The sequence below is a fragment of the Malus domestica genome, chromosome 02, assembly GCF_042453785.1.
Source record: "Malus domestica chromosome 02, GDT2T_hap1".
Classification (NCBI taxonomy): Eukaryota; Viridiplantae; Streptophyta; class Magnoliopsida; order Rosales; family Rosaceae; genus Malus; species Malus domestica.
In genome coordinates, this window is record NC_091662.1 from 8,710,438 (window position 1) to 8,730,147 (window position 19,710).

General features: G+C 37.6%; 4 protein-coding genes across 11 annotated transcripts; 3 read left to right on the plus strand and 1 right to left on the minus strand.

The window, feature by feature from the left end:
* Window positions 1–1,590: 1,590 nt before the first annotated feature.
* Window positions 1,591–3,054, minus strand: LOC114822749 (uncharacterized). The gene is made up of 4 exons (XM_070811379.1): window positions 3,031–3,054; window positions 2,175–2,385; window positions 1,731–2,009; window positions 1,591–1,622 (listed from the first exon to the last, which is right to left on the minus strand). The coding sequence occupies exons 1-4, from the start codon at window positions 3,052–3,054 to the stop codon at window positions 1,591–1,593; spliced, it is 546 nt and encodes a 181-aa protein (XP_070667480.1).
* Window positions 2,552–12,120, plus strand: LOC139187647 (TMV resistance protein N-like). Of its 2 annotated transcripts, XM_070807712.1 has the most exons (9): window positions 2,552–2,585; window positions 4,825–5,467; window positions 7,325–8,426; window positions 8,556–8,870; window positions 9,020–9,949; window positions 10,070–10,732; window positions 10,958–11,154; window positions 11,223–11,294; window positions 11,536–12,120. In XM_070807712.1, the coding sequence occupies exons 2-7, from the start codon at window positions 4,971–4,973 to the stop codon at window positions 11,006–11,008; spliced, it is 3,558 nt and encodes a 1,185-aa protein (XP_070663813.1). In that variant the 5' UTR covers window positions 2,552–2,585; window positions 4,825–4,970; the 3' UTR covers window positions 11,009–11,154; window positions 11,223–11,294; window positions 11,536–12,120. The 2 variants fall into 2 exon arrangements, with proteins under 2 accessions (XP_070663813.1, XP_070663814.1); XM_070807713.1 differs by lacking the exons at window positions 2,552–2,585; window positions 10,958–11,154; window positions 11,223–11,294; window positions 11,536–12,120 and having other exon boundaries at window positions 4,748–5,467; window positions 10,070–10,128; window positions 10,211–10,374.
* Window positions 12,121–12,326: 206 nt separating this feature from the next.
* LOC103411492 (ras-related protein RABD1-like) lies at window positions 12,327–19,073 on the plus strand. 7 transcript variants are annotated; one of them, XM_070807778.1, is made up of 6 exons: window positions 12,347–12,562; window positions 12,608–12,675; window positions 12,791–12,932; window positions 13,030–13,357; window positions 13,594–13,721; window positions 18,934–19,073. In XM_070807778.1, the coding sequence occupies exons 1-5, from the start codon at window positions 12,485–12,487 to the stop codon at window positions 13,629–13,631; spliced, it is 654 nt and encodes a 217-aa protein (XP_070663879.1). In that variant the 5' UTR covers window positions 12,347–12,484; the 3' UTR covers window positions 13,632–13,721; window positions 18,934–19,073. The 7 variants fall into 7 exon arrangements, with proteins under 7 accessions (XP_070663887.1, XP_070663889.1, XP_070663879.1 ...); XM_070807771.1 differs by lacking the exon at window positions 18,934–19,073 and adding an exon at window positions 13,819–14,337 and having other exon boundaries at window positions 13,030–13,362; XM_070807775.1 differs by lacking the exon at window positions 18,934–19,073 and adding an exon at window positions 13,873–14,013.
* On the plus strand, window positions 13,794–15,055 carry LOC139189248 (uncharacterized). The gene has a single exon (XM_070807823.1). The coding sequence runs from the start codon at window positions 13,941–13,943 to the stop codon at window positions 14,319–14,321; it is 381 nt and encodes a 126-aa protein (XP_070663924.1). The 5' UTR covers window positions 13,794–13,940; the 3' UTR covers window positions 14,322–15,055.
* Window positions 19,074–19,710: the final 637 nt, after the last annotated feature.

A 19,710-nucleotide genomic window follows, 5' to 3' on the forward strand; every position in this document is an offset into this window, starting at 1 on the left:
CATCAGCGATGTGGCGTGCTTATAGCTGTTGGATTTCCAACGGCTAGTTTTTCTAGACCGTTGGATTTCCAACGGTAAAAAAAATTTAAATTTTACTTTTAAACTGGACCGTCCGATCATAGATCAACGGTCTACGCTTTTTTCCCCAAAAATAAATAAAAAATTAAAAAAAAAAGGCCCAACAGTAAGATTTATTACAGTTGGCCACGTGGCAGCTCCTTGGCTCTTGGATTTGAATATTTTTCAAATCCAACGGTCCAGATTAATTAACTATATTAAAATTTATTAAAAATTATAAAAAATATAGAAATATTATTAAAAAATACAGAAATATTTTTTTTTAAATACAGAAAAATTTTAAAATGTTATTTTTTTTTCTATAAATACCTAACTCTCATCTTCCACCTTTACACCACATTTCAATATTTTCTACACTTTCTATACTATCTACATTTCAATATTTTCTACACTTTAAGAGAAAAAAATGTCTTCGTGGAAGCTCATTGAAGATGTAACGTTGTGTGAATGTTGGGTTCACACTACTCATGACCCGATTACGGGTAATGAGATGGATAAGCGAGAAATGTTGAGTAAAATTACGAAAGCGCTTTGCGATGTACATGGAAAAGACGCCAGAATTAGTCAAGGTCTTCAAGGTAGTTGGAAAAAACTCAACGCATCCTTTACTTGTTGGAAAAACGTCATCTCTCATGCTTCCGGTAACCTCCGTAGTGGGACAAGTTTAGCGGATCAGGTGACAATATTTTTATTTATTTATACGCATTCCACCCACATCAATATTTTGATTTAGTTAATTTCGTATGTAATTTTTATGTTATTTCTTATGTAATTTTTATATGCATTCCACCCGCATCAAAAATTTAATTTATTTAATTTCTTATGTAATTTTTATTTAATTTCTTATGTCATTTTTATGTAATTTATATGCATTCCACCCGTATCAATATATTGAATTTATTTAATTTCTTATGTCATTTTTATGTAATTTATATGCATTCCACCCCTATCAATATTTTGAATTTATTTATTTGTGTTACACCCGCATTTTTTAACACTATCTTATCCCACATTTTTATAGACACTACAAGTTCAAGCATTCTACAATTCAAAGAACCAGAACAAATCATTCACCAGATGGGAATGTTGGCAAATTGTCAAAGATTGCCCTAAATACAAAATTGTGGCAACCGGTCCAGAAGTTGTTATGCACAGTATGGGTCTACATAGTTATCCAGCTGCAGCCCTAAAAATCATGTTGTGGAGAATAATACACGTTATCATGATGGATCGAAGAGCCTTGACATCAAACATTCTAGCTGTAGCCCTAACAATCGCCCAACGAGCTTGCACGATACCAAAACAACGCTCAACATCCTTCCTACACCCTTCTTGACATTTTGCGAAGTGTTTTTCTTTTTCAGTCTGTGGATGTGGCACTGTTTTGACAAATGTTGACCACCTTGGGTAAATGTCATCTGCAAGGTAGTATGATCCCTCGTATTGGGTACCATTAACCCAATATGTGCATCTCGGCGATTTTCCTTGCAACTGATTGTCGAACATTGGGGATTAGGCAATGACATTTAGGTCATTCTGAGCTCCTGGAACACCAAAAAAAGCATGCCAAATCCATGTATCAAATGAAGCCACCACTTCCAAAATAATGCTTTTGGCTCATTTTCTGTCGCCATATGCTCCTTGCCACGCACTTGGCCAATTTTTCCAAGTCCAGTGCATGCAGTCGATGCTTCCAATCATGCCAGGAAAGCCTCGCATCTCACCCTTCCTCAGAAGCCTTCGCATGTCCCTTGGCATGGGTGTCAAGAGGTACTCATTGGTGTAGAGGGCTTCAATTGCAGAGCAAAACCGCATCAGGGACTCCAGAACAGTTGTTTTTCCCATCCTAGCGATCTCGTCCACTTGATCTGCAGATGCTCCATATGCAAGCATTCGCAAGGATGCTGTAATTTTTTGCTCGGGAATAAGACCTAGAACATGAAAAGCATTCTCTTTTTGCACAAAGTATGGATCATGGTTGCAAATATCACTCATGATTTTGTCGAACAAATTTCGTTGCATTCTAAAATGACGTCTAAAAATATGATCAGGGAATATGCTATTGGGAATAAAATAATCTTCCAATAGATCTTTACCTCGTTTTTCCCTTTTTCTATCGAGGTTTGCAGCACGTCTTGGTTTGACAATATGACCCACAACTTTCATGACACGGCGGGAATGTGAGGCCTTCTGCCTTCTATGGTGATCATCCTCATCCTCCTCCATGAAGAAAGCCTCATCTCCACCTCCACCTTCCTCGAGATTGACCAATTCTGTCTGTTGTGCCAACAACCTTTTTTGTTGCTCCTGCAACTATTTATACACTCTAACATTTTAACGGGTCAAGTTGTGTTTGGTGTGACATACTTTAACAGTGCATCGTGGCGTGAAAGTGTTTTTTTTTTGGGTGTCGTGAGGTGTGAAAGAAAGCGTGTCAGCAACACTATGGTAAATCTCCGTTTGATGGAAGGTAGCTTTCCTTTAACTTTATCACATTCACATTGAAGGTGGTAGAGGTGGTAGGAAGCTGAGGAAGGAAAACATGCAAAAGGCCTGAACAGTAAACAATAATGTTATGCCTTTTGGTGCACGTTGGATGTCTATTGATCTCTGTTTTTCTATCGTCTAACAATTTAACTTACTTAATATTACTTTCTGTTGGTATTTATTTTTATCTAAAAATGAGTGGTTTTAAATTCGAATATCGTAAATGGCAAATTCGATACAAAATTAGGTTGTTTATTGTGTGGCTTAGTCTAACTTCCTCTTTCCTTAATGTAAAAATATTGATGTACTAAAAAAAAATTAACTCACTAACACTAAAATAGATAAAAAAAAAAGTAAAACGAGTACAAATGAAGAAAATCTTAAATAATTTTGTTGCAGTATTTCAAATTAATTGCATATTTTCATACATTTTAACTTTTGTATGTACACAATTGATTGATATACAGTCATAATAGCTTCATATGGCATCGTTTCTGTGCCATAAGGTGAAAAAGGGAGCGCGTGCTTCAAAAAAAAAAAAAAATTCAAAAAATCACCGTTTGGTAAATGGAAGTTGCAACCAAAGTTCCTGTCCTTCAACCCAAAAGGTAGTACGTAGGAAACTGCTTTGTGGTTGCGGGTAGGAAGAAAACCACGACGCCTGCCGAAAGAAAGTCCCTAAATTAAATACCCTAAGGGGACTTCACACTCAATACTAGAAGAGAATTTTCACTGTGAACGAAACACGTAAAAATTTAATAACTTAAAAATTAATTTTTTTTACAATTTATATAAAAACACGTAATGTATCAATTATGTTCCGGATTTCAATAAAAAAATTTCTCCAATACTCGGGGTCCTCAGTTTATTTGGCTTTAGTATAAATTATTTTATCATCTGTTAAAGAAAAAAGCACCTTAATTGACTCACCTTAATTTGATGTCCTGCATATTCCTTTGCTTTTCTCTTGTATGTTTTCTCTCATCACGGAAAAGAAAATTGACCACAAGGAATCGTTTTAGCTAATTCCCATCCAATCGAAGTGTGAAGGGATGAGATAGGGAATTGGGACCCTAACAAAGACTCAGAGCAGTAAGTGGGGCTGGTTAAGAATAATTATTTGGGTTTTGAATTTTTTTTTTCTTAAATTAAAGGAGAATTAATAGGTGGGAGAAAAAAGGAGTGCAAAAGAAGAAAAGGGTTGTGAAGAAAATTACTCCACAATGAAATACTTTTGTGTTATTTCAAGTCAATTGCGTGTTTTATGCATTTAATTTTTTTTATGCGTATGATTGATTTGACATATTATCATTTTAGTTTTTTGTTGTATCGTGTAAGTGTTATGAGATGAAAAAGAGAGCGTGTTACTAACATAACGAAAGAGATGAGCTTTCGATGCAACTTCAATCCTTTAACATGACTACATTCACATTGATATGTACTTTTCTTCATTTTTCTCACAGAAAAAAGAAAAACAAAAGCAAAAATGATTTGTCCAAGGAATCATTTTACCGAAAGGAAAAGATGAATGATCATAGCTGAGCTGTTGCCAACTATTAAAAGTGAAGGGATGATGAATTGGCCCATCAAAATTACGAGATCTGTGAATATGGCATGTAGAAAAAAAGGTAATGCTAAAAAGAATAAATTTGAAGATAAAAGTTACAAACTAAATAATGTATCATTAATAGGAATGGATACATTTATCAACGTTTAAGTAATAAACCAATCATCAACTGTTTTTAAATTTTAATCTATAAATTTAATCTTCTTAAAATTATTCTAAAAAAAATTCCACTGAAAAGAAATATCTATATGTGGGATATGGAATGGTGGCAAATTGTAACTCAATCACCCGATCACAATCATTTTAACTTTCTTGCGTGTAATCTCGTGTTTGGTGTGATATGATATAGCAATGGATTTTTTGGGAAGAGGATACCCTCCGCATCATTTTTATGGAAATTCTGGAGATCCTCGAATCCTAAAGGTTCATTGTGCGATCAAAAAATTATTTAAATATTTAAATTTAAAATTAAATATCAACAGTATTTAAGAAAAGTTGACCGTAAAATGAACGTACTGAAATGAGGATCTTTGGAATCCCCACAAATCCACCACTTTTTGTATAGAAGTTTTGTTGTCTGTGCTGTGAGGTGAAAGAAAGCGTGTCGTCAACACAAGGGAAAATCTCGGTTTGATGAATGGAAGTTCCAAGGAAGGTTGCTTTGCTTTAACTTTATCATGTTGACATTGAAGGTGGTAGGAAACTGCTGCTTCCTACATAGGCAGAAAATCATGCGAAAGGCCTGATATATAACAAGAGCGAATTCTTGGTGCGAGTACCAGTCCAGCATCCATACTCAATTCTTTGAAAGGCCCTTCAATTTACCTGGATTTCTCCAATGAACAATCAACTTGTCTCTTCTTTTTCCTTCAGCAGTCCTCCTTCGTGGGAGTATGATGTCTTTTTGAGCTTCAGAGGAGAGGATACACGAACCAATTTTACAGATCACTTTTACAAGGCGTTGGAGGACAAGAGAATCACCACGTTCATTGATCATCAACTTAAAAGAGGAGAAGAAATATCTCAGGCTCTTCTCGAAGCAATTGATGAGTCGAGAATTTCGATTATTGTATTCTCTAAAAACTATGCATCTTCAAGATGGTGCTTGGAAGAGCTCGAACGTATCCTTGAATGTAGAAAGTCAATGAAGCAAATAGTTTTGCCAATTTTTTACAAAGTGGATCCGTCCCATGTACGAAAGCAAATGAGTAGTTTTGGTGACGCGTTTACAAAACTCAAGTGCAAATTCGAAGACAACAAGGAGAAGATCCTCACATGGAGTTGTGCTCTTACAGATGCAGCCAATTTGTCAGGATATACTTTCAAAGAGGGAGAGTACGTATATTTCTTCCCCTTATACTGCCCTTAATCTGAAAAGATGACTTTACCTGAAATTCAATTTTCTTTACATAAAACTCAACCTAGTTTTTGTGCTTGACTAATTAAGCTTAACAAGTTAGATTTTATATCTTTTGGTTTCCTAAAACACACCTAATAACAATTTGATTCTCTTGCATATTTATATCCTCTTATTGTGTTAAACCTATTGCAAGTTTAACTGGTCATTACTAATTGCGTTAAATTTCGAATTGGCTGGATTAATTACCCGAGTGTACCCATTTTTTGTTGTTCAAATTTTAAATTTATTAATATATTTTGGTTTCCTAATTTGCCTTTTTATTCAAAATGGTCCCTGAGATTTGCATCATCTATAAGTTTGGTCCCAGAGATTTAAAATCAATAGAAGTAGAGTAGTCATTGAGATTGTCCACCATCTATGATTTTGGTCCTTCCGCTGAAGCTTTTGGCCGGAAGTTTGGGCAATTTTCAAAGCTTCGTAACTCAATCGTTTCTTAACCAAATTCAACCCGTAATATATCAAAATGAAGATAGGAAAGTATATAATAATATTATATCATTTGGAAGCCCAATGGTTGTCGGAGATGGTCGGAAAACAGCCTCCAAATTGACTGGTCAGATGAAAAATTGGAAAACTCGTCGGAAACTGGGTAAACTTTAAACATTCATAACTTCTTCAATACTCAACGAAATTAAGTGATTAAAAAACAAAACTCATACTTCTCGACGAGAAGAAGAGAATGGTACCTTTTTCAACGGCTAAATCGCCGTGGTTTTGCCGGAAAATGGCTCGAAAGTTTCTGACTTGTTTTTCAACAGCCACTTTCAAGCCGTTTTCCGGCCAAACCATGGCGCGTTAGCCGTTGAAAAAGGTACCATTATCTTCTTCTCGTTGTGAAGTATGATTTTAGTTTTTGCAATTGATTTCCTTGAGTATTGAAGAAGTTATGAACGTTTAAAGTTTACCTAGTTTTCGGCGAGTTTTCGGCAAATTTTCCAATTTTCCCTCGGATCAGTCAACTTTGAGGCTATTTTCTGACCATCTCTGGCAATCATTGGGTTTCCAATTCGATATAATCTTATTCTACACTTTACTTTCTTCATTTTGATATATTATTGGTCGAATTTGGTTAAGAAACGATTGATTTACAAAGTTTTGAAAATTGCCTAAACTTCTGGCCAAAAGCTTCAGCAGAAGGACCAAAGTCATGGATGGTGGACAATCTCAGGGACTACTTCTATTGATTTTAAATCTTAAGGACCAAACTTATGGATGATGCGAATCTCAAGGACCATTTTGAATAAAAAGTCTTCCTAATTTTGTTTGAAAAATCAATTTACCTATGGTGTTGTTTTATAATTTACCGATTACTAATGATGTTTGGTAAATTAGTATGTTTAGGAAAGAAATGATTCATATCCATACAAAACATCTTTTTTTCATCCGAACAACAAAATAACATTTAAATGCAAAAAAAAAAAAATGTCTGTCTTAATATTTTTTTTAACAAAAGGAAAAAAAAGAGTCAATGTCCTAAGTATGGAAAGATGTTAGGATTTTACACAGTAATAAACGGCAATGTCAAATTGTGAATAATGGCATAGGGGTAAATCATTTTCATTAATGGGTCAATTATTATCTTACATGATTCTGTATTTAGTTGCAAGCGGCACATGCTTGACTGCAGCAGTGATTATCCATACCTCTGTTTTTTTCAATTTTTTTTCTTTTTATTCTCTTCTTCTTTTTACATTTTTTTTTTCCTTTTTCAAAGAAATATAGCAGAAAAAGTTGATTGGCTAAATGTGTCAAATTTTTATATAAACTGGTAGGTATGAAGCTACATTTATCGGTCAGATCGTGAACGAGATCCTAATCCGTGTACTACAACGCCCGCATTTGAATGTAGCCAAATACCAAGTTGGAATGGAGTCTTGTGTAGAAAAGGTGAAAGAGCTTTTAGATGGTGGAAATGATCCGTGTGTGGTTGGGATTTGGGGGGCATCTGGAATCGGCAAGACAGAAGTTGCAAAAACTGTTTATAATGCAATTGCTTATAAGTTTGAAGGTCGTTGTTTCCTGGCAGATGTTCGAGAAAAGTCAATGCAATACGAAGGCCTACTCCAACTACAAAACACTCTTCTAAGTGAGATTGGTGGTTCAGAGTGGAAAGCTGTCAATACTCATAGAGGAAACATCCTTATAGAGAAACTGTTGAGGCGAAAGAAGATTCTCTTAATTCTTGATGATGTGGATGAACTGGAGCATTTAAACAACTTGGTTCAAGTTGAATGGCTCGGTGAGGGTAGCACAATGATCATAACCACGAAAGATATTGGATTGTTGAAATCTTATGACGTTGAGTTGATATACAAGGTCCAAAAGTTAAAAGACGACAAGGCTCTTGAGCTTTTAAGTTGGAATGCCTTCAGAAAAAAAGAACCTTCAGATGATTATTTGGGACTCGCACGACGTGCAATAGCATATGCTCAAGGCCATCCGTTAGCACTTAATCTTATAGGTTCTTATCTACATAATAAAAGTATAGATCGTTGGCAAGCTGTAATGGATAGTTACGATTCTTACGATAGAGAACCTTATGGAGGAATTCAAAAAATACTTCGAAAAAGTTATGATACCTTGGATTATGTCATGCAACAAGTTTTTTTAGACATTGCATGCTTCTTCAAGGGCGAAGATAAAGATTACGTGTTACAAATATTAAGAAGTTCGAAGCTCAGTGTACCTCAAGATTGTATTGATGTACTCGTTGAGAAAGCCATCATAACTATTGAATATAATAGAATTTTGATGCATGACTTGCTAGAAAAAATGGGTAAGCGTATAGTTCGTGAAGAATCGCCCACTGAACCAGGCGAGCGGAGCAGATTGTGGCATCCTGAACATGTGTATCGTGTTCTAACTGAAAACAGAGTAAGTAGAATATATGTTCTTGCATTTGGTTTAATTGGCATGATTTTGAAAAGAAAAAAAAATAGAAAACCCTTCTGGTTGGTTTGTTATACGATTTGTTTGTTAACACTATTTATTTTTCCATCTTAGGGAACAAAGAAAATTAAAGGCATTGTGGTGAAGTTGCCCAAACCAGATGTGATACCCTTGAATGCAAAAAGCTTTTTCAAGATGGAAAATCTTGAAATTTTTATAATCCGTAATGCACACTTTTTTGGATGCGTTGAGTATCTACCTGACGATTTGAGGTGGATTGAATTTGGTGGAGATGGGCTTCAAGACTGGGGATCCAATATTCTTCAAAAGCATATATTTACATTCAATTTGCAATCCAATTGTCATCTAAGGCATCTTGTCACGTTTATTATGCCAAACAGTGACATCAGACAATTGAAGGTATTTCAGGTATGTATACGTATTATAAATTAATTTGGACAATTACTAATTTAATTGTATATTTTATTTTTGGAAAAAGAAATTTGCCAAAGCTTTTCATCATTAATTATTCTATTTAAAGTTTGTGATTTTGTTTTCTTTTGATTTTGATTTCACAGAATTTGGCAAAGCTTACATCTTTGGATTTAAGTGGTTCCGAATTCTTAGAAAAAATTCCCAACTTATCCGGAAGTCCAAACCTAAGGGAGTTGATTCTAGATGAGTGTAAAAGTTTAGTTGAAGTTGATGATTCTGTTGGATTCCTTGATAAACTTGATACATTAAGTCTTTATGGGTGCTCTAGGCTTGAGAGATTTGCGACGAGACTTAGAATGAGATCCCTTCAAAGCCTTAATCTTGAAGGTTGCACAAGGCTCAAGAGTTTCCCAGAAATAGAGGCCAAGATGGAATCTCTACAGTATTTGAACATATCAGAAAGTGGCATAAGAGAATTGCCTTCATCAATTGCAAATCTAACTGGGCTTGAAATGTTGAATGCAAATGAATGTGAAAACCTTACAGGTACATCATTACATCACATTTATGGGTTGCAACATCTCGACTGTATTGAAATGGATGGATGCCCAAAACTGGTGATATTTGGGAAGTTTTCAACTAGCTTAGATACTTCACATTACAACAGTGTCCCATTAGCCCTTTTCAACGTACGCCATCTTTATCTTGGTGAATGCAATTTATCAGAAAGTGATTTTCTTGTGCCTCTTCAATATGAACCATCCAGTCTTCATTGCTGGTGGTCCACATTAACAGATCTTAATCTGTCGAGAAACAATTTTGTTAGTCTTCCGAATTGCATTAGCAAATTTGTCAACTTGGAAACACTTTATTTGACTGGTTGCAAGAGGCTTCGGGAAATTCCACATGCCCTTCCACCAAATCTAAGTTGTTTATTTCTGGAAGAGTGCTCATCATTGGAGAAAATTCCAAAGTTGCCCTCGGGGCTTAGGCTTCTGCGGTTGACTAATTGCTTTAGACTAAGTGGCGATGAGGTGGCAAAGTTGGAAAATAATTTGTTGAACTTGAATCAGGTTCGTCTCTCCTCTCTTAATTTCTCTTGAAGTTAAAATATATAATTTGTAGATACTTGGGAGGGAGAACCGATCATGATTGTTTGTAATTAGTTATTTACATATTATTCACTATTGCAGGAAACTCTTCGGTGCTCTCAATTGCAGGTTACGTATCCAGGCGATGAAGTTCCAAAGCGGTTCAACTATACCTCTAAACATTCAACTATACCTTATTATGGTGGAAGTGAATTTAGTTTTGAAATTCCTCTAAATTTACAGGAGAGGGAGACGTTATTAGGATTGGCTCTATCTTTTGTTTTTCAACCACGGCCTTTATCAGAAGAATTTGGATATGATTACAATTTTCGTATTCACATCAACGAAGCAAGTGATTATAAAGAATTTAAGTGGAATGGGGAAGGCATGGAGACAGCTCATGTGGGGCTCATGTTAGTGGATTTAGAGAAGCAGGGAGAAAGCCCATGTGGGGCTCATGTTAGTGGAGATATTTGTAAAGTTAAATTTCATTTCCCCGCAGGGGCAGGCATTAAAAGCTGCGGGGTGCAGCCCCTATTGCGCAAAGGAGATGAACAGCTTCCCTCGTCTTTGGAACCAACGAGTAGCCTTGGATCCTCAGATATCGTCAATGATGAATATGATCGGCAACAACAATGGCCTTCCTTATCTTCGAACCCAGCGGATGATCATCCGACACACACACAGATTGATCACAATGTTCCTTCTGATATTGAGGAGGAGCAAGAGCAACCGTCCACCATTTCTGATTTACTAGGAGTTTGGGTACGTACATTTCAGTTTTAGTGATTTTTTTTTTATTATTCTTTATTGTGATATCTTTTTTAAATTAATATAATTAAAATTAATTAATTTAAATTAAATAAAGGAAAATTTTTGAACAATCTGCATAATCAAAGATTTCATATCTTTAGAAACAAAGATTTCATATTTGTAGGTGGTTAGTTATTAGAATCAACTTGATTGATCTCGACCCTCATGATCTCATAGGTCTCGGCCTGCGTCGGTTGTTTAAATTTCTGGTGTAAGCCAAGAAAGTGAACTCATTAATGCTGCTGCTCTAGTTAGTCAGCCTGTTGTTTCTGCCAAGGAACCGACAAGCCTGCGGTCTATTTGTGTTCCACCATCGGAACCTGGGAGTGACGCGTGCATTAGTTGTTGGAATTGGACTTCAAATTCTTGAACAGGTTTGGTTGAAAAAGTTAAAAGGGAAATTTTATTTAAACTCATATAACTTTTTTTCTACACTCCTCAGGTGTATGAGCAGGCTGGTATCGCCGTTCTTCTATCTGACATAGGGTTGAATCCGACATCTGCATCTCTCTTCGTAAGTGCCATTACAACTTTCTTAATGGATATAGCTAGTAGAAGATAATTTCGAACACCTTCGGTTTCCTAGAACAGATTGCTAACTTTTAATCAAAATTATAACTAGGGTACACTATCCAAATGATAAAATACAGTTTAGTGTCCCTTCAGTTCTATTTTAGACTAAAAGTTTGTAACCGGTTCTATCTATGCATATTTGCGGAAAATAAGCTTTCCTTTTTGCCTTTCTTGGTATGCAGGTCACTGCTGCTCTCCACATTATATTGTCCCTCACTCTTCTTGTAGTTGCCAACATTGTCAACTTGGGAACTGTTCTGAATGCAACAATCTCCACCGCCGTGCCTGCTGCTTCGTCATGGCATTTGGAGTAACCCCGAACATTCTCTGCTCAGAGATCATGCCTACGAGCATCCACGGCCTCTGCATTGCCATCTGTGCCCTCACATTCTGGATTGGAGACATCATCATCACTTACGCATTTCCTGTCATGCTCTCCTCCGTTGGATTTGCTGGCATCTTCGGAATCTATGTTGTCGGGTGCATCGTTCCTGGATATTTGTTTACTTGAAGGTGCCTGAAACTAAAGGCATGCCTCTTGAAGGTAGCTGCTGCTGATGCATCTGTTGGATTCCAATGATAACTGATTTGATTTATTTAGAGGGTTTGAAAGTTTGGTTTGGCTTTAGACGGGATTATGAGGACAGGATTTGAGTTGGAAAAAGTGTTGATGACTGGATTGGATTTTTAGAAAGTGATTTTGTAATCATCACTATCTACTGATTGCTTGTCTGACATATTTTTTAAAAATTAGTGTCTGATACTAATTTGACTTGCCTATTTTAACCATTTATTTATATCATCATTTGTATCATCTTTCTAATAAAAATGAGACTCACATGCATTTACAAGCCGTAAAAAAATTATATACAAATAGATGATAAATATAGCACTACTATTTTTGTAATATTTTTTAAAATTTTGTAGAACGAAAAAAAGGAAAAGAAGAGAGACTGTTTTTAACTGCAGGCCTAAAAGCAGAGCCCTGTTGCCGCGTAGCACTAGGAAGTCAGTCATCGTCTTCAGTCTTCACCAAATTGAGTTAGAAGAATTAGGGTTTTAGAGCTGCAAAGATCCAAACTTTATCAGTCTCTCCGAAAGTAATTAGAGAAATGGAAACCCAATCAAGGGATGGAGACTCTCTGGAGAAGCGGCCCGGCATCTTCTTCCTCGGCTCCCCCGGCGTCGTCAAACGCTCTCTCATTTCCCGTATGCTCTCTCTCTTTCTCTCTCCTTTGGTCGATAGATTTCTAGGCTTACCGGGTTTGGATTTTTGACGATGCTTCTGATTCTTCATCGTCATCTCAGCTGGTAGTTGATGGGTATGTAAAATTTTGAACTTAGGGATCAAAGAATTCAACTCTTATGAATTTTGGGAACAAACAATTCGTTTTGAATTCTTTTGAAATGTGTATTTTGATGACTTTTGTTGTAAAGAAATAGATGGAATATCTCTACAAATTACTACACAGCTGGTGTTTCGGTATGGTTGGTTCATCTCCATGACGAATTTTTTATAGAGTCCCTCCCAATGTATGAGCAGTTGGCTGCCTTGATCTTGGTTTTCGACACAACTGAGGTTTTGGTCTCTTGCCACTCACTCTTTGTCACTTTGTTTACTTGTTTATCATGATTTTCAATGTGTCTTATATCAATTTGCTCTCATTATGCTGCAGTTGTCGTCTCTGTCTGCGCTTCAGGAATGGGTATCTCAAACTGATCTTCAAAAGTTCGATATACTAGTATGCGTAGGGAATAAGGTTGATCGTGTTCCGGGTCACCCGGTTCGTGCCGAATATAGAAGACGACTGCAGAAGCTTGGAGACCCGTTTGCTGATGCCGGTCCAGGGTTCACTGCGTATGGAATCTCCGAGACTGAAGGAAGCAGTTTATTGGGGGATGACGAGCCATTTTGGGGGGCTAGCCACACATGTTTGGAATGGTGCACTGAGCATAACATTGAGTTCGTTGAAGCTTGCGCTTCAAATACTGATTTTGACAAATGTAAGGTAGCCCTTCTTTCTGATTTGTAGTTTATGGCAAGTTTTATACGAAAGTGAAAAATAAAAAGTACCCTGCTCGAAGGTTACTTTCATGTGTCAGCTTCAATATTAGAAAGAGTTGGTTAGCCTGAGAAAATGAATAAAAGTGATATCGTGATAAATGAGCACGTCGATCGTACGGCACACAAATTTCCTGCTTTGTTGGATATCTTTTAAGTTTAAGGTACTGTTTTACAGGTTTGTCAGTTGATGGCGACTCGCAAGGTATTGAATGACTTTTTGGTGCTCTTTCCGCACATATGTGGCCTGAAATGATTCTGAAATCAGGCGATAAGATTGCTGAACCGTCATTACCTGAAAGAGGAGTAGGTTTTATACTATGCCGCTTATATTTGGTTTATAATATATATTTTACTATTAAGTAGGATTCTAAATGTCTGAAACTTGAATCCTTTGTGCTAGACTTGTCAGATGAAGAATCTGATTATGAATTTGAGTATGAAGTCCTCTCTGCAGGTTCAGCTGATCCATTTGATGACACGGAAGAATGGGTTTCTGCGAATGGTTTTGCTGGACCTTCAGATATGCGAGGACTGGCTGCTCAAGGTAATCTAGTCCTAGAATGCAAACAAGAGAATGGAACCAGTTCTAATAAGGAGGTTCCCCGTGCCTTGAACTCGACAGCTGCGTTGGATGATAGTATTAGCAAAGGAGTATCCAGTGCAGAAGAACCTGAACAGGACACAGAACATGACCAAGCCCCAGAACCGGATGAGGGTACGAATTTTGAATTTGAAGATTTGGAACAGTCGATGTCTGAGATTGGGAACCTGCGCAACAGTTCGAGATTGCTGCCGGATTTTCAGAGAAGAGATATGGCTGATATGGCTGCAATGCTGGCCATGAAAATGGCTACCATGTTTGGGGTTGGCAGTGATGGTGAAGTGGAAAGTATCGGCGAGTAAAGGCTATGAGTATCTGTTGACCCTAGAAATTACAAAGCCTACGTGGCGCGCAGGCCGAGTATATTCTAAGCTAACTACGTCCTTCGGTGATTGCGGGGCGTGCCAACTCGTCGGCCGAGGTTCGGCCGAGGAATAAATTTGATGATGCTGTGTTGAGTCGCGCTACTGACTTTTGCGTCTTGCGATTGCGGCCGAGAAAGGAACACGTCTCGGCCTCTTGGGTTCTCGAGCCTGAAGACAAGGCTGCTATTTCTTACAAAGTTCACGAACCGAATTCGGCTTGCAATGTGCCGAATAATAACTGTGACACCTCACCTCGCCGAGAAGGCTAATGAGATGACCTCGACCAACAAGGATCCGAAAACCCCTCTCGACCGAGACTTGGATAGGTAACCGACCGTTCTCGCCGCAGTGCTGTTGATGCCAACGGAAGATACTGCGAGACCGACCGACTCTACGGTGACAGAGCTATCTATGCCGACTTAAGATACCACCGGTTGCTTCCACAGTGCTGTTGATGCCAACGGAAGATGTGTCAGCGAAAAAGGAAAAGAAAAAGATCTCAAGTTGTGAGAATTTGCGCAGGGCAATTTTGTATTGATTTTTGTGGGGGCCTCTTGAATAATGCACAGCCTCATGTATTTATAATACTATTTACTGGCCATGTTGAACTTTATCCGTCGCGGCATCCAAGCTATCAAAATAATATTCCTCAGAATATTTTCCTTCAACAACCCCACGGATTGCTATTCAATTGTTATCTTTTGCATGCCCAAAAGAGACCATATCACTTGGAACTCTACTTCCCGTCAGACAGTATCCTAAACATCACCAACTCTTGCTTGGTCAATCCTAATCTTTCACCCATCCACATATGCTTTATCCACGCATACATGATACTTAAAACAAATGGTTAATGGTTTTTGCTTTATCTGCAAAAACTACCATGATCCTGTCACATCACCTTGTTTTGGTTACTCCCCACATCATCTCAATGTGCTGATCATCCCATTACTTTGTGGAATTGCTCCCCACGGTTCCGTATACCAAATAGAACTCCAATGCTGCATGGTATTTTACATAACCACAATTAATTCAAACTCTGTTGTTGTTGTTTTCATTGGAGATAATGAAAATCCCATTTATTCCTCCGTATAAGAAAAGGATAAATAATGATTATGATAAAAATCATAATATTATCCCTCTATCTTCACTTTTCGATCGACGGTGTAGAAACGTGCTTACTCAACGGCCTTGATTACTCGGGCCGATGGTGTAAATTTGGGCTCAAACATTGCCCCCCAATTTCCTTGCACTTCGGCTCGTAAGCCGAATGGTTAAGGAAATTAGCGCAGTTGAAGAAATATATAGTCGAAGAGAATTGAGCATCCACCGCCGCATAAAAAATCACTCGGCAGAAAGTTGTTCTAAATACAACCTTGCCGAGGAAGAAAAGCAACCATATACCAGATGATTGGGTTCTATGCCGAATACCCAACAGACAGAGCAACATGGAGAATCAACAGCCTCGGCATCAATCTATGACAGCACACAATACACTAAAACACATTTTCATGCAAGCTAACTTTATACATACATATATATATATATATACATATATATATATATATATATACATATACATATATATAGTTGAGGTCAAAAGCACATGCACGTGGTCTTAGTGTTCTTCTCAGTTGAGGCGCACAAAACCCAAAAAGAAAAACCAAATCAACTAGGCAATACCTTGACAAGCCGTCCTTGGCCAACTTCTTTTATATATCTCGGCCAACTTTTTTTTATTTTTTTTTTATTCGGCTTTTATTCGGCCTCGGTCTAGACGGTCGAAATGCTCCTTTTTTCCAGTTTGTGCATCAAAAATTATTCCTACTTTTTCTCTCTTCTGCACCGAGTATCAAATTTAACCGAGTATCTGTGTAGCCCCCCTTATTTTCTTATGCATCGGCTTAATTAGCCAGATGATTAAGAAAATAATTTATTCTCTTTTTTTTTTTTTTAAAAAAAAACAGAAGAAAACGAAAGTGGCCGATCAATAGTAAGGAGGAGGCCAACGATGCTTTACTCCAAGCCGAGATCTTTTAATATCAAAATTCTCAAATTGATTTTGCTCTAGGCCGAATAAAGAATTTTCTCCAAATATTTTTGACTTGGTGAAATATTTTTCATTCTCGGCCGCCGAATGTGTTAAACAATTATTATGCCCCCCAGGCATAATTTCGGCTTTTAATTCAAACAACTTAGCCGAACAGGATTTCTCCATATCGGCTTTATTGCCAATAATCATATCAATTGGCGTAGTTTCTTGGGCTAGGCCAATATCTTGGCCTTGTTCGTCATTGGAGCATTCCTCTGACGAATCATTTTCCAAGTCAATTTTTGTATCTAGCTCAAGAACTTGAATTTTTTCTTCTAGGCCTACCACACTTTCAGTCTCGACCGAAAAAATAGGTGGCTTTTGTTCTTCGGCCAAATTAACAATTTTCTTAGGCTGATGTCTGATTACGGCCGGAGCGAAAAATTGCCCCCCGGCCTTTAGGCCTAACCATTTTTCAAATGGAATAGATTTGTAATCAGAAACGTAAGGAAAATTTTCTTCATCTAGCCAGGCATTAAATCGAGCCCTGTCTTCATTTATCCATTGCCCTTGTAGGATAACAGGAGCTTTTATTTTCAACATGCAAGCGAATGACTTTTGCATCTCTTTATGGCCACGAAGAACTTTTTATGCTTCCAAAGATTTTTTTTGTTCCTCATTGTATTTTTTCAATTCCTCTAGGAGCTCGTGCAATCGGCTAAATGGAGCCAGATTGACATTTTGATCTATCATGTGAACTTCGTAGTTTTAGCACTGGGTCCCACTGGGCGTGCCAAAATGTTGACCCTAGAAATTACAAAGCCTACGTGGCGCGCAGGCCGAGTATATTCTAAGCTAACTACGTCCTTCGGTGATTGCGGGGCGTGCCAACTCGTCGGCCGAGGTTCGGCCGAGGAATAAATTTGATGATGCTGTGTTGAGTCGCGCTACTGACTTTTGCGTCTTGCGATTGCGGCCGAGAAAGGAACACGTCTCGGCCTCTTGGGTTCTCGAGCCTGAAGACAAGGCTGCTATTTCTTACAAAGTTCACGAACCGAATTCGGCTTGCAATGTGCCGAATAATAACTGTGACACCTCACCTCGCCGAGAAAGCTAATGAGATGACCTCGACCAACAAGGATCCGAAAACCCCTCTCGACCGAGACTTGGATAGGTAACCGACCGTTCTCGCCGCAGTGCTGTTGATGCCAACGGAAGATACTGCGAGACCGACCGACTCTACGGTGACAGAGCTATCTATGCCGACTTAAGATACCACCGGTTGCTTCCACAGTGCTGTTGATGCCAACGGAAGATGTGTCAGCGAAAAAGGAAAAGAAAAAGATCTCAAGTTGTGAGAATTTGCGCAGGGCAATTTTGTATTGATTTTTGTGGGGGCCTCTTGAATAATGCACAGCCTCATGTATTTATAATACTATTTACTGGCCATGTTGAACTTTATCCGTCGCGGCATCCAAGCTATCAAAATAATATTCCTCAGAATATTTTCCTTCAACAACCCCACGGATTGCTATTCAATTGTTATCTTTTGCATGCCCAAAAGAGACCATATCACTTGGAACTCTACTTCCCGTCAGACAGTATCCTAAACATCACCAACTCTTGCTTGGTCAAATCCTAATCTTTCACCCATCCACATATGCTTTATCCACGCATACATGATACTTAAAACAAATGGTTAATGGTTTTTGCTTTATCTGCAAAAACCACCATGATCCTGTCACATCACCTTGTTTTGGTTACTCCCCACATCATCTCAATGTGCTGATCATCCCATTACTTTGTGGAATTGCTCCCCACGGTTCCGTATACCAAATAGAACTCCAATGCTGCATGGTATTTTACATAACCACAATTAATTCAAACTCTGTTGTTGTTGTTTTCATTGGAGATAATGAAAATCCCATTTATTCCTCCGTATAAGAAAAGGATAAATAATGATTATGATAAAAATCATAATATTATCCCTCTATCTTCACTTTTCGATCGACGGTGTAGAAACGTGCTTACTCAACGACCTTGATTACTCGGGCCGATGGTGTAAATTTGGGCTCAAACAGTATCTAAGAGAGATGTGAGTGTTACACATCCCTGAATCCCCTTGGACTTTTTTCCACAACGTGGCAAGGAAAGGAGAATCGGCAGTCTTCTTTTCTCTTTTACTGTATAAGTAGGTTCAGAATAGTCGATACCAATTAACCGTGCCCAAACCGAGTTTGTAAGAAACTTGTGCTTTTAATGAAACAATGGAAATGTTGGGATTGCATTCGAAAATCGAAGGGATGAATCGATTCCTGTATGAGCGCAATTAGTGATGATGTTTCTCAACTTCGATATGAAAACCAACGTACAAATTACAAATTTCCTCCAATGATGGATGCAAATCAATCTTAGTTGATGAATCGATTTTATACTATATATTACTCCCTATTCTTGGTATATTTTGGTTATTATTTTGGTGAGATTTTGATGCTTTGTTATGTGTTTTTAATGTAGGACATGCGAACTTGTTATGAGCATAAAGTAATCAAACAGTGGATTTTTTGAGTGATTCCAATTGGAGCGGGTTTATGAATCTGTCAAGAAGGCTGTATCAAAATTTCATAATTTTATCCCCAAGCATTTGATTGTGGCGAATTAATTTATACCCAACGCGCAGTGTTGGCATATGGGGCTGCAGAGCTTATTTGCGACTCCTGGGTTGGAAGATGATGGATTTTGGACTTGGACTTGGACTTTTCTTGAAACTTGAAGAGGAGGTCCTTTAATTCAAGTCGATTTGGGCTTGTTTTGGAGCCCTAAAGGTCCAAAAACGTGGTTATCTCTTTGCTGGGCAGATTTCGTAGTTAGAATAGGAATGCAATTCCTAGTTATCCTTTTATTATTTTATTTCCTAGTTTTTAGAAACCTTTTCTATGAGGGTTTAAATTGGGAGTAGTATAAATAAGGATTTTTTAGCCATTAGGGTTCTGGGGGGAGAATGTATGCATTATTTTGTAGAACTTCAAACTTTTTACCTACAAGGTGTTTTCATTCTTTTTTCTAGTTAATATATTTTATTTATTTTTTATTATGATTGTTCGTAACTAGCTCTTTTGCTAGGGCGAAGCCACAAGCCTTAGCATGAATATGTGATTTTATTAATTTGCCTATGAATGGATACATGCTTGCTTTGAATTATTAACCACGACGATTAAGCTATCTAATTGTTTTAGTGATTCGTGATCATTAGGGTATTTAGACAAGCAATTTGATGCAATTTCTGTTGGAACA